The 15052-nt window shown below is 38.2% G+C and overlaps 1 protein-coding gene across 1 annotated transcript; it reads right to left on the bottom strand.

Moving 5' to 3' along the window:
- Nucleotides 1-7417: 7417 nt before the first annotated feature.
- LOC110898809 (protein OCTOPUS) lies at nucleotides 7418-8842 on the bottom strand. The gene has a single exon (XM_022145653.2). The coding sequence runs from the start codon at nucleotides 8696-8698 to the stop codon at nucleotides 7550-7552; it is 1149 nt and encodes a 382-aa protein (XP_022001345.1). The 5' UTR covers nucleotides 8699-8842; the 3' UTR covers nucleotides 7418-7549.
- Nucleotides 8843-15052: the final 6210 nt, after the last annotated feature.

The following is a 15052-nucleotide window of genomic DNA, read 5'->3' as shown; positions in this document are numbered from 1 at the left end:
GTCTAAGCTTAAGAGCCCAACCTGGGAAAAATGGAAGACTTTTGATGTCGTTGATCTTTTGTAATTTCCTTTCGCTGTGTTTTTTTGTTTTCTTCGTTTATGTTTTGTTTCCAGCTTCTTGCTGACTCTTTATATATATATATATATATATATATATATATATATATATATATATAAAGTGTGTTTGCCGTTCAAAAAAAAAGTAGTTTCTTTTAGAGGTGGGATAAGGCTTTGGGACCAATAGGTCCTATGTTCAATTCCTATAAGAGAGTTTTTCTCATATTTATTGGATTTCCTCCTAAATTGGTGTATAAGCATGATGCCTAGTGGAGATAGATATGATCGGGTGATTCTGCTGGTCGCACGATGATACTCCAGTGGCGGTCAGTGATCCAAATTTGCCGTTAAAAAAATAATAATAATAAAATTGTTAGGGGTATCGAATCAGAGTAGGCCCGAGCGGAAGCGAAACAAACACACACACACACTAGCAGAAAATAAAGAACACGAGAATTTACGTGGTTCAAACAAGGTGACCTACATCCACGGGTTGCAACTAGGGTTTTACTTTTATTAGATGCTCACAACTGTTTTTAGAATGAAACAGACTACAATTACATCATAGGTATTTATAGAACAAGATTAGGGTTTCCTACTTGGTCAACAAGTTAACTAAGTGGGTCTAATAACTAGGGTCGGCTAACTCTAACTAGGGCCGGCTAACCCTAATTAGGGCCGGCTACTCTAAAGCCTACGAACCCAACAATCTCCCACTCGGAGGCTTTGCATAGTCCACAAAATACATCCAAGAAACCTATCACCAGTAACTTCAATAATCTTTACGTTCAAGTCTTCCCAGCCTCCAGTTCCAAGAACAAGCTAAGACTTCAGTCACATCCAAGCCACCTTGTTGCAACCACACCTCTCATCAAGTACCTGAGAGACCAGTTGAAGCTCCCACAAGCTCCAACCCAACAGTCTTATCAGACCCATTCTCTATCTCAACCGGCTTGCACGACCCACCAGCTCTAGAGATACACCGAGAATTAATACCACTCTCCACATTTTGCAAACTATTTCCAAGAGAGCTTTTTTCTTCTGTCGGAATCTCCGACTTCAAAACCCAACGGTTCTTTGTGATTGTACCCGGAACACGACCCATGCTCCCACTATCACCAAATCCCCTGACTGGCTTAAACTTAGACCCCCAACCACATTCAACTAACATCCCCAAAGCACCAGGATTCAAGTTCGCAAATTGAACCCTCTTCCGCTTACTAGATTCAGTGAACCAGACTTTACGTTGTACAGGGACGGCTACTCCCTCAACAAGTATCTCAACTAGATACAACGATCCTCGTCTCCTCCCACAGGTAACAACAAGATTTCCATCAATAACCTTCCACTTCCCACCACCAAACTTAACATCTAGTCCTTGTTTATCCAGTTGACTAACAGAAATAAGTTTCTTCATTAAACCTGGAATTACCCTGACGTTCTTTAAGTTCCATGTAGTGCCCAGTGGAGTCTTCATATTGACATCTCCCATACCCGTAACATTAAGAACATGACCGTTAGCTAATCGTACCTTTCCAAAGTCTCCTTTTTTCAGATTCACCATCGTCTCCCCGCTGTGCATGGCGTGAAACGAAGAACCAGAATCCATAACCCAAGAATCTATAGACTCTTCACAGCAAACCAGTACGTCACCGTCAGATTCATCTGACACAACACTGTTTACATGCTGCTTACCATCCTCTTTCTTAGGATCAGGACACTCGTGCTTACCATCCTCTTTCTTAGGATCAGGACACTCGTTTTTAACATGCCCCTTTTCACCACAGTTCCAGCACCTCACATTCTTCCCAGCTTTAGACAAGCTTTTCCCACGACTCCCACTGCTTCTGTTTTTACCTCTTCCCCTGCTAACACTGAGCATACCAGAAGTAGATCCTCCACTAGTGTTCCTCCAGCGAACGTCTTCACCCAAAACACTATCCCAGACCCGATCAAACTTCAAATTTCCAGTTCCAGCAGTTTCAGTGACCGTTGTCACAAATCCTGACCAACTATCAGGTAAGGAAGATAACAAAACCACAGCCTGAGTGTCATCATCCAACTTCATGCCCACAGTTGCTAACCTGGACAAAATTGAATTGACCTCGTTAATGTGATCAGCAACTGAACTGCCCTCGTTTATTCCCATATTAAACAGTTCCCTCATCAAGAACACCCTATTACTGGCAGACGACTTCTCATACATATTTGAAAGAGCTGTTAACATACCACGAACAGTTGTTTCTTTCGTGATATTAAATGCAACGCTCCTCGTCAAAGCCAATGTAATTTTACCTCTTGCCTTTTTGTCCTTTGAGTTCCAAATTGACTCGGCAACTTTATCCATTCCAGCAGGTTTTTCTTCCAGTACCACATCCAAATCGCATTCACCAAGCAACGCCTCTATTTGTATTCTCCACCAAGCAAAATCAGTACCGTTGAACTTCCCGATTCAGAACTTCTCGTCTTCAGCCATAGCAAACGAGAAAAACCAGAAAAAACCACAAGGAACCAAGCAACCGAAACCCGAGCAACTTTCAATAAACTAGAAACCCGAAGTACCTGAACCAGCGACTTCTCTTGCAAACCCGAGCGTAAAATCAGCGAATAACCAGGGTTCAAGAACCGAAACCCTAATCGCCAAACACCCCAAAACCACCAGATCTGCGACGGCAAACCCTACGGCGCAAACCCTAGACCTGACGAGCCGTAACCAGAGAATAGGTACGGGTTGTAAACAAGTCAGCGGCGACGACAGCAACAACAGATCAAGATCTCTCGTCCAGCTCTTTCCTTCTCCTGCGATAACCGTGTGAACCGTGTATTTTACTGAACCTTTGGCTCTGATACCACTTGTTAGGGGTATCGAATCAGAGTAGGCTCGAGCGGAAGCGGAACAAACACACACACACTAGCAGAAAATAAAGAACACGAGAATTTACGTGGTTCGGTCAAGGTGACCTACGTCCACAGGTTGCAACTAGGGTTTTACTTTTATTAGATGCTCACAACTGTTTTTAGAATGACACAGACTACAATTACATCATAGGTATTTATAGAACAAGATTAGGGTTTCCTACTTGGCCAACAAGTTAACTAAGTGGGTCTAATAACTAGGGTCGGCTAACCCTAACTAGGGCTGGCTACCCTAAAGCCTACGAACCCAACAAAAATAACTAGGTTATTATATTCGTTAAGTGTTATGGTTGAACAAACGGGTTGTACTATTACTTTATAATAAACTCATATAGTTGTTTCATAATAAAATGTTCGTATGGATGAGTCTAACAACATGCGGTCGTTATAATAACCCACTATGGTCACACAATCATATAAAGCCAATCAAACACCAAACACCAAACACCAGTTACCACATAGGCATGGCAATAGATACTACTTTACCACAATAACTATATGATAATCCTTATTAGATAATTACCATCACTAGTGCTCTAGTGGTGGCCACGAGTATTTAAGTTTCACTTATGGTGGACCCGGGTGAGTTCTCCCCTCAAGGTCTTAAGTTCGAGTCTTTGTGATATGGGTTTCTCATTGAGGGGTTTCAATTGGGGATCTATTGTGCGAGGGGGCTCTCTAGCGCGGACCCGGTTAAGACAACGTATGCTAGACCTCCTGACATTCGCGAATAATTCATAAATTTCAAAAAAAAAAGATAATTCTATAAAATTGGAATATAGACAGGATTTAGTATGTTTGATTTAATTAATTAATTAATTAATTAATAATAATAATAATAATAATAATAATAATAATAATAATTGTAACGTTCAATTGTTAGATAATTAAATTTAAATATAAATTGATGTCCCTGTTGGATTTTAAGTTTCACTAGGTCTTGATGACGTGAATAGAAAAGAAATCAATATGAAGAGTATAAGGTATCAAAGTTGAAAGTAAAAAAGTTATGAGGTTAAATTGACAAAGATAGAAAGCTTTAAGGTTAAAAGTAAAAAATCAAAATAGTTTTAGATTAAAATTGTAATTTTATCAAACTTTTTTGAAAAACTCACTACACAACAATGTTATTAATTTATAATGGGTAAATAGTTGTCTCTATTGGATTGTAAGTATCACTAGGTCTTGATGATGTGAATAGAAAAGAAATCAATATGAGCCATTACATGAGTCGGAGCAATAAAATGTGACTTTGTTCAAGATTTGCTTCTTTCACGTTTTACGGATTGTTGAAACACAATAAAGATATACGATTATAGTTAGGTTTTGAGTGGTCATATCTAACTGTTTAATAAACGGGTTAGTTTATTAAACAGGTTGTAAGTATATCTGTTTAACCTGGTCAATAAAATAGGTCAACCCGTTTAAACCATTAGTTAAGAGTCTATCAAACTGATTATCATGTTTACAACTTGATCACTACAGGTCAACTGACCCGTTAGATAAATGGGTTGAACGAATTGTGTTTGAGTTACAGGATGTTAAATGTGTATGAGTTGGTGCTAATGTTTTCAAGCGGAATAAATATTCGAGTCTTGTTTGGATCGCAAAAGAAGAATCATCACTCATACTCAGTAAATCCCAACAATAGCAAAGCTAACGTAGAGTTTGAGGAACACAAGATTTAGACAGTTTTACCTCCACCCTGTATAAATAGAGAGGTTGCTTACAGTGAAAACCTTGGCTCGCGCAAAAAAAATAATAATGATATGATCATTTTATATAGAATTTTAAATGGATGAATAATAAATTTAGTTTAGGGTGGAGGGTATAGTAATCGGTGAGTGGGTGATTGAGTGTGAGTCACCGATCGGTGACCACCCCCACTTGATTGAGTTATGCGGTGAGTTGGAGAGAGTGAACAAAAATTAGTGATTGTTCACCGATGTGATTGAGAGGAGAGGAGAGAGGGTCACTCAATCAATCGAGTTTTTTTTTTTTTTTTTAATTGAGGGGTGTTTGACCATACCTAGTGATTGAGTGTAAAATGAGAAGTTAACATAACATAATATTATTGAATAGGACTTCACTCAATCACCTAGGGTGATTTAACCATATCCTCCACCTTTAAATGGGACTATGGGAGGTAAAAAAAACTAAAAATCATTTGCAAGCAAAAATAAAGAATGATGTGATGGCGTTGAATGTGGAGCTCCTGTTGTTTTCATTTACACTTTAATCACTACACCACAGTCACTGTGTTTTTAATCATTGCCTTTTTCAGAATACAAATGGGAAATGAAAAACAAAAACCCTACACAATTATTGCAACAATACAAAATATTATTACACTTTTTATTTAATTATTTTGCATAAAAAAGGAATTAATAATAACACTAAACCTAAGATTTGCTTTCATCAAACCTAACCTTTCTCCATTGTAAGGCCACACGGGGCGGTCCCGTGATGGCAATGTATAACGCGTGAAATGGTCACGCTACACCGCCGCCGGTGTGTTGAACACGCGTGGAATTCACAACGCGTTAAGCCGGTCACGCGTTGAACTTTTGATTTTTTCGAACGTTGGATCATTTGAACGTTGGATCATTTAGGAGTGATAGAATTCCATCACTAGTGATTCCACCCCTCCTACATTTCTATCACTAGTGATGGAAATTTGATTGATGACATGGCATGATTTTATTGGACATTGAGAGTGATAGATTCTATCACTAGTGAACCACCCCTAGTCCCCTAAGGCCATCTGTAGTCATAAAGCCCCTTGTGGGGCGTTATGCGACACGTGTCGTGCCACGTCACACGGGGGCTTTATGGGGCGTTATATCACTAGAGCCCATAGTCATAAAGCCCCTACCCATCAATACCTATTTAATAATTTTCAATTTTATTTAATTAATATTAAAAAGATTACTTGTTTGTGATTGGTCAAAGCTTAAAAAGGAACCAGAATCATGGCGCCATTAACATCGCGCCGCCTCCAATTTTTCGATCGATCGCGCCCTCCGTGGCGGTGTGCCGGCGCTATGCCGGCGCTATGAGGCATACCGCCCCATGCCATGCCGCTCACTACACATAACCTAATCGTTATGTAATTTGTTGGGAACCTTTCATACTTAGGGTACACGGGGTGCCCTCGGCAACCCCATGCGGTGACCCAAAATACCGATTAGGGGGGGGGGGCTGCCAACCTTTAGGTGAGTTAGAGAGAGGGAGTGAAATGGGTGAGTGGCTGCCGAAGAGAGGGGGAGGAGAGAGGGAGAGCTTGACCAATCAAAAGTTTCCTTTTTAAAAAAAAAAAAAAAAAAAAAACCAATTCACCTAAGAGGGGAGTGCCGCCATCAATTTAGGGTGTTAGGGGAGTTTAAGAGGAGAGTTGACGTGGCACACGAGGATTGGTTTGGCGTAAGAGAGGGGACTCACCTATTAGGCGAGCACCCCTTACACCCTTATGCTAATAATCAATTAATCAGCTCTAGTAAATAAACTTTAAAATTTAATTATAATGACACCTACACAAATTAAGAATGTTATGAATGATTGGATCACTCCTAAATTAGTAAAAACTAAAAAATCAGACAACAAGCTAGCTATAGTAGCAAATTAAATTAAAGTATTATAAATTGCAATAAATGTTGTTTAAATGAACATGTACTACATCACCTAGACCAAGCACATCAGATTTACATTTTTATCTCTTCACCTTTATTATATCACCACTCACTCCTAAATTAGTAAAAACATAATGACTCTTCCCAGTTTTGACCGGTAACCAGACCCGACCCATCTGCATTCCAGACTTATTAAAACTATAATAATACAGTAAATCACAATAAATGGATATAATTATTCAAGTTATGACTTATGAGATTATTCAATTACCATAGTTAACACAACAATGTTGACTAGACCTATATATGTCTGTATGGTTTGGTTCACATTTTGGTTTTGACGGTTTAAAAGTTAAAACAGATCATTTAACCTGTTTTTGTCACATATATGCATTACATCATTAAGGGGTGTTTGGTGTTGCGTTTTCAAAATAGATTATGCGTTTTCAAAACAGATTTTGCGTTTTCAAAACTGCGTTTTGAAAAAGCATGTAGATACATGCTTCTCCAAAACTGCGTTTTGGAGGCAGATAATCACTTTTTCATCCAAATACTTTTTTAGATTATTTATGTTTTACAAACGCAGTAATTAAATATCACTTCAAAACGTAATCCCAAACACCCTCTAAGTATTCTAAAACTAGCCACTTTGGTTTATTGTATTCTAAAACCATAATTAGCCATTTAGCCCAAAATTTTGATTAAAACCGCGGCTGAACCGACGACTCTAAACACCCCTATTTCCACGCTAAATTTGTATCACCGGATCCAAAATTTGGCATACTCACGTAGGCCAATTTCGCAAAGATTTCAAATTTAGGTTCAAAGTTATTAAGAATAGCGATATACGCATTCAAACGTTGTTCTGATACTTGGTTTTGGATTCAGGTTTGGTTATTCAACAATATCACTTCCAAGTAAAATACCAATTCAACATGAACACAAACCTAACCCTTGCTAGAAACCTTACACTTTGAGGTTCCGGTTCCTGTTCCAGTTCCACTTCTTCGGCTACCTCGTAACGGCGTTAAGTAAAACCGTAGAAGCCCGTTACTAGCACGGTGGTGGTTCGAATCCTTCTCGGATACAAACTCATCTCTTTCACAGTTATCGTCACCGGTTTCAACCATGTTCCTCCAGCTTACACTGCTATTACTTCTACTTAACTTTCGGTCGAATTCATCGGTTTTACTAATCTGATTGCCCCATACCTTCACCTTCCAATTCCACCACCCCGGTTTTTTCACCAATCCTAAATCTTTTTCCCCACCAATGCTGTGAAACTTCAGTCTCCGAGGCCCAACATAACCAGGAGACACTTTGGCATTCGTCGAACCTGTGTTCGGATTATCAACAACCATAGAGTTGGATCTTTCAAGACCCCCCTTTCGTCTCCTAGACGAACAATTCAAGTAATATTCCCGGGTCTGGATCGACCCACCCGGTATATTCACTTCTGCTAGTTGTGGTATTTTTCCATCTTCCAACTTTGGGAAACTCCTTCCCACCAAATACCCATCCCATGAACCCTTGACCCGGTCAACCGAAACCCGACCCGCATCAAGAGAAAACCTCGGACCAGTGTCGCAGGATCTCCGCCCGAACCCGTAATCCGCTATTTCTGAATGAGTGTCATGACAATCCGGCAGTTTACTTGATAAAACGACGCCGTTTCTGTCTACACCATCTTTGTTCTTCTGTTTCTGTTTCTGTTTATGTTTGTGTCTCCATTTTTGCCATTTTTTGGTCCAAACTGACGTTGGCCAGAAGTTTGACTTCGTTGAGGGTGCATCATCAAGATGTATGTGGTCGTTTATAGACTTCAAATTGTGAACAATTGTATCTATTTTAGCTTCCATTTCCAAAATATCGTTCTCTAAATCGCTCATGTTTTTTACTTCTTCTTCATTGGGTTTGTTGAGAGTAATGGAGGATTGGTCTACGAAGGAGAGACGTTCGAGGAGACAAGAAGGGCAGAACCCATGGAAGGTATCGTCGGGGTGTTGGGGACAGGAGGATGACGATGGTGATTGGGGTGGCTGGAGCGGTGGTTGTAGTGGTGGTGGTGGTGGTGGTATATTAGTGACGGGATTCATAAGTTGTGAATGGGAGTGGAGAGTACACAGTGCTCATGTTAGCATCAATCAACGGGTGGCAGTGGTAACGTGCGTACGGATAAAAGAGGTTTTGATTGCAGAAGCATGTAACGGGTAGCGTGCGAATTTAGGAATGAGGATATATTATTTTTTATTTTAGTTTTGATGATTTACATGAATCCATTCGAGATTTTACCGTTGGATAGTATAATAAATTAAATTTAGTTTAATATATGCTAGTTTTTTTTTTTTTACCTGTCGCGGGTTGCCAATTTTTTGAGTCTCTATATTTTAGATGTTTTAACCATTTGAGTAAAAAATTAAAATGTTTAACGCCCTAAGTCCCTATAGTCACTTTTCTTAACCATTTGAGTCCAAATTTTTAACTTTGTTTGAATCTTTTGTTAGTTTTTTTATTAAAAGACTAAAATACCCTTGTTTTATATTATTATTATTATTATTATTATTATTATTTTCGGGAATATACATTGTTTTCATTTCAATCACTAGGCCAAATTACATAAAGAGTAAATTACAAGTTTTGTCCTTTATGTTTACACCAAATTACATGCGCTGTCCTTTATCTTTAAATTTGACGAGTTTTGTCCTTAATGTTCCAAAATCTTGCACGTTGTGTCCTTTAGGCCAAACCCAGTTAGATTTTTTTGGTTAAATCATATTACACAAGGGTAATTTGGTCATTCAACTCAGTTTTTTTTAATATTGTTTAATTAAATAAACCAAAATGATATTTACAACTCTCCCCCTCTCTCTTACCCATCTCTGTCTGAACTCTCTCCTTTATCAAACACCTTTCCAACTCAGATCTAAAATTTCAATTCATTCAACACAACTCATCATTTAGCTTCAATATATGTTCAAGATAATGACAAGTGCTTTTACTTTACTTTGGATGACAAATGACAAAAGCAAACACCAATGATTTATTCAGTGAATATATATAATGCAACAGCTCCAGATGGGGATATTCATTTCTGGGTCAAGCCCAAGAATACAGTTTCTAATAATCTGAGCTTACCTCAACTCCTCCATTTTCTTTATTTTCTTTGAGAGCTTGAGAAACCAATGCAATTCCTTTCTTTGTTGCTTGAGCTCTAGCCAATATAGCCCTAAACCACCGCCGCCCCTAACCCACCACCACATCTACCCTTCACTCACCACCATCAGAACCATCGTTCACCCACCATCGTACACCCATCAACACTTTCACACCCAAATCAATCCACCACCCACCACCGCACACCTCCGCCATCGCTAAATCAATCATCACCATCGCACCCTCCCACCACCGCTAAACCCACCATCACCATCAGACCCACCACAATCCGCCATCGACCACCGTACTAGGGTTTTTAGAGAGAGAGACGATGCAGAGGTTTTTTTAGAGAGAGAGAAGCAAGAGAAGACAGAGAGGGTGTGTGATTTTTGTTTAATCAAATATCATTTTATTTTACAAAATAGTCCTTCTATATAACTTATTTACACATTAACCCCTGAAAAGATGAAAAGACAAGGATACCCTCATGTGCAAGGCACATGATCATACTTAACCAAAAAAGTTTAACTGGGTTTGGCCTAAAGGACATAACATGCAAGATTTTGGAACATTAAGGACAAAACTCGTCAAATTTAAAGGTAAAGGACAGCGCCTGTAATTTGGTGTAAACATAAAGGACAAAACTTGTAATTTACTCTTACATAAAATAGCAGGTAGACAAGCAACAAGCTGCGCTGCCATCCCCTTCTGAATATAAAACCATAATCTACTAAAAACAAAGCCTCGCCCATAAGGGGTCGAAAAGTTGTTGTGGACCACACGCTGAACTCTAGCCAAGAACCGAACCACCTCCGGCGCCAAGGAGCCGAACGTGTCAAACGACAGGGCACAAAGGCATGTTGATTATCCTCACAAAAATGTTTATAACAATACTCAAATATAGGATATATATATATATATATATATATATATATATATATATATATATATATATATATATATATATGGGAGGGTTATCTTGAGAACGCTAAATATTGCGAGAACCGTGAGAACGAATGAAATAACCAATCAAAACCGAATTTTTTTAATACAAACCTCATTGTAATAAAAATACAACATCAAAAAAAGAATTTACAATATCAAATAACTCATTTATCCTCTCAAAATCACTCTTACTAGATTTTTTACACGTGTGTAAATATAACAAATTTACACATGTGTAAATGGCAAACTTACACATGTGTAAATTTTCTTTATTTACGAATTCATGAAAATTTAAACGTGTAAATTTAATTTCTAACATTGTATTCGAATAATAATGATAAGTGTAAAAAGAAATTTTGAATTTGAATTGTTTTTGACCAAGTTCTCGTGGTTTTTTCATTTGTTCTCACGGTTCTCGCGATATTTAGCGTTCTCATTTAAACACTCCCCTCTATATATATATATGACCTTATATAACTAAACAAATAGAATCTATTTGAAATAGCCCAATAGTGTTGATGAATTAAATAAGATGTATGATGATAGGAGATTATGTGTTCAATCCTCATAGTATGTAAGTTTAGCCAATAAAAAAATTAAAAAAATATGAATAAATAGATATACTCTGAACTAACACACTCTAAATTATTTATAACTCAAAAAAAAAAAAAACGTAAAATAAACAAAGTAAAATTCTAAACATTTCATATGAAATTAAATTAAATATAACAGTAAAATAAAAATAAATAAACACAAAATAAATAGTAATTATGTATGTTGTCTGGTCAAGTCATAACCTGTCAGTTCCCACTTACTTACTCTAATCACATCACAAGAGAAAAACCTGGGTCCAACAAGGAGATGGGGCAGGGCCAAGTTTCTATGTCTCGCAAAAGGCCAAAATTGATGAGAATTCCTGTTTACACTAGCCCTCAGGTGGAGGCCCAAGAGGGTGAGGATAAGGTAGGGGGGGAGAGACTAATTCCCACCTTATCGATCTACACACTCCACTCTCTGCTAATTACAGTCAACGATTGCAATCGTCCGGCCCAGTAGAGGTGTGCAAATCGGTTTTTTTTTTTTTTTATATCGATTCCGATTATTAACCGAACCAGTTAATATTAGTAAAAATAAAAACCGGTTATTAAAAAACCGGTTCCAGTTATTGACCGGTTTTGAAACTGGAAACCTGTAACCGGTCCTAACCGTTTTATAATCGGTTAATAAAAAACCGGTTTTTATAACTAATTATTAACTGGATTAAAAAAAACTGGTTCTGCAGAAAACAAACAGAATGCTATTTTGCTGTTTTTCATCTTTTTTTTTTCTGTAAATGCAGCTTTTTTATATAAAAACTTAACAGTGAAAATATAAAAACTTAAAATATAACATCATTGAGTCTTGAAACAAACGTTTTTACATAACAAAGAAAATACGAACGCTAAACATAACAAAGGAAATACATAAACTTAAATTATTAATCCGCAAGAACGTCCACTAACATATAGTTTTTTAGTGGAACTACAATACTAATCTATCTTGAGTAGCCTCGTTTAATCTTCTTCGCCTGAACCCGAACTTGAACTATTGCGTAGGAAGTTATCGTATGCGGCTTCTTCTTCGGTCATTGGGGTTGTCAATGGCTTCTTCGTGGTCATTGGGGTTGTCAATTCGGCTTCGACGGTTCGACCTCGTCCTCGTACACCTCGCCTTCGTATTTCAATTCTCCCTCGAGCGAGCGTATGTGTTGACATCTCTCCACCGCATCCAAGTAATCTTTCAAGCAAATCGACATCTCAACCGCCTTTAGTGTTAGCTGAGTCCTCCTTATCGAAATCACCCTACCACTGATAGAAAAAACACTTTCCGAAGCTACCGTGGAAGCTTGGACCGTTAGTAAATCTCGGGCCATTGTGCCTAAGATCGGAAATTGATCTTCCTTACTTTTCCACCAAGCCAACAAATCAGAATTTTTAAATTTTTGTGAAGTCATCATTTGTAGAAAGTTCGACCCACCATACCGACGCAGTTCACTACTACTAGTGTTACCACGTTGCATTTGACTTGACTCATCATACAATTGGTTATAAACATACAAATCTTGATCTTCCATACTTGAACCTTCGCCGAAAGCGGCATTTCTCATTGACTCGTGAATGTGTGATGAGGTTGTACCATATTTTGCTACATAAACATCAAACATTTTTGAAGTTGATCTTTGAAACGATCTTTAGCGGATTCACCAAAGTTTGGTTGGTTCTTGAGGGGTGTTTAAATTCAACTCCATTTGCAATTTTTTCAATCAAAGACCCGGTTCCAAAAATATTAAAACAAGGGTTTAGAGCGGCGACACAAGTGAAAACCGCGGGTAGTTCTTTAAAATATTTTCTTAGTTTTTCCTTCATCATATCTACCATCTCACAATATGGTCTACCTCTAACCAACAACTCGTTTAATTTCAAACACATTTTAAACAAATTGTGAAGTACCAATGAACTTGTTGGATAGTAAACCCCCGATAAAGTCTTTGTTGATGTTTCGAAAACTTGAAGCAATTGTGTAACCGTTTCATTAGTAGCCCAACCCAATGGGTGGTAAGGTGGACACTTTCTACGACTAGATAAAATGTTATGAAATTCTATTAAACTTTCTTTTTGCAAAATAGCTTTTTCAAACATGGTGCAAGTCGAGTTCCACCTATGAGCAACGTCCTAGTTGGGTCCTAAGCATATCCGACCCGCTTCCTTACAAGTTTTAGTATATTTTGCATGTCTTTGCGTGTTACTATATATATTCCGTAACAATCTTTTGAAAGCTTCTTTTTGTGGTTCAATAACCTTTAAACCGTCTTGAATGGCAAAATTTATGATGTGTGCAACACATCGACTATGGAAAAAAAATACCCTAACAAATCGGATTGCATTTTAACTTAAATGCATTACCGAAACCGTATTGTTTGAGGTGTTATCAAAAGATATTGAAAAAACCTTTTTTTTCCAATTTGTATGCTTTAATACATTTGTCGATTACTTTATATATAGATTCACTGGTGTGAGGGTAATCGAATAATTTAAACAAAATCGTGTGTTTCATCATTTGCCACGTCACCGGTTCAATCCAATGAGCGGTGACACAAATATACGAGTCAGGAGAACCGTGCGGTGCGGACCAAACGTCGCTAGTCAAGTTAACACCGGTTTCTAATTTTTCAAAATAAGAAATTAATTCTAGTTTAGCATTTTTCCACAATCGTAAACAATCCCTCGTAAGAGTAGCATGACTTACATGGGTGTATCGTGGTTGGAGAGTTCGTTGAACCATCTTTGTATAGCGTTGGTTGTCGAAATGGTTGAACGACAAACTTTCTTGGATTACAAACTTCGCCATTTCCTCCAAAGACATATCAAAATTGTAGTTGAACAAAGTAGCGCCTTCACTTGTTTCAATGCCTTACAAAACGGTTTTTTGATGTGTTGTTTCAAGGTGGAGTCTGCGGTTTCAGCGTAAAAGTTTTGACGATGATTACAACGCGCTTTTTTTCCGTTGGCCGTCTCGCACAAATCGAAATGTTGCCAAACATCGGGGTTGCGCTTCGTTGGAAGAACACGAACCACCATGTCGGTTGTAGACTCGCCAACATTGACCGAATCATGTGCACTAGAGGTTGTGGCATAGTTTTCTAGAGTTATCGAACAAGAAAGTGAGCGTTTTTAGAGCTTATGAAGGTTAGAGAGTGGTGTGATTGAGCCTAAACACCCACCACCCTTTTATAGTTGTTTGGAGATGGATTCTTGTAACACCTCGAAAAATCATGACCAATATAATAAAGACACGTGTCATGGACTTTAAACATATAATGAATTGATTCTGAGGGACTAAACTGTCAAACAAGACTTTTCAGGTGATGTTACATCTAACCGGGAGCTTAACGGAGTTAATATGTGACCCAAGGACCTTAATAGTTAACTATGGGGGTCATAAGTGCAATAAATGGAAGTTATATAAACTTAAAATAGACCAGGGACTGAAACTGTCAAAGCTGAAACAAATTTCACCTGAGCAGACGGTTGTCGCGGCCCCCGTAGACTCCCTTTGAGTCTTACGCGGCCCGTGTAAAAGGTGCCAGCGACTGAAAGTGGACAACTGCATGTTGCAGCCTGTTCCACCACCTTTGCATGGGTTCTGAGCAATACCTGGGGCTTGTAAACGGTTTTTACCGCCCTAGGGACACCTGTGGACATCTGGTAACAGCATAGGGACAAATGGATTGATCTTAATGTATCAAAGTTCCTATATAAGGCCCTTGTTTGTTCATGTGTTCTTGCACATTTGAGTTTTTACTTCAAAACTCT

Source organism: Helianthus annuus, chromosome 13 (genome assembly GCF_002127325.2).
Source record: "Helianthus annuus cultivar XRQ/B chromosome 13, HanXRQr2.0-SUNRISE, whole genome shotgun sequence".
NCBI lineage: Eukaryota > Viridiplantae > Streptophyta > Magnoliopsida > Asterales > Asteraceae > Helianthus > Helianthus annuus.
The sequence above is the reverse complement of the archived record's forward strand: the minus strand, read 5'-3'. Positions and strand labels throughout refer to the sequence as shown.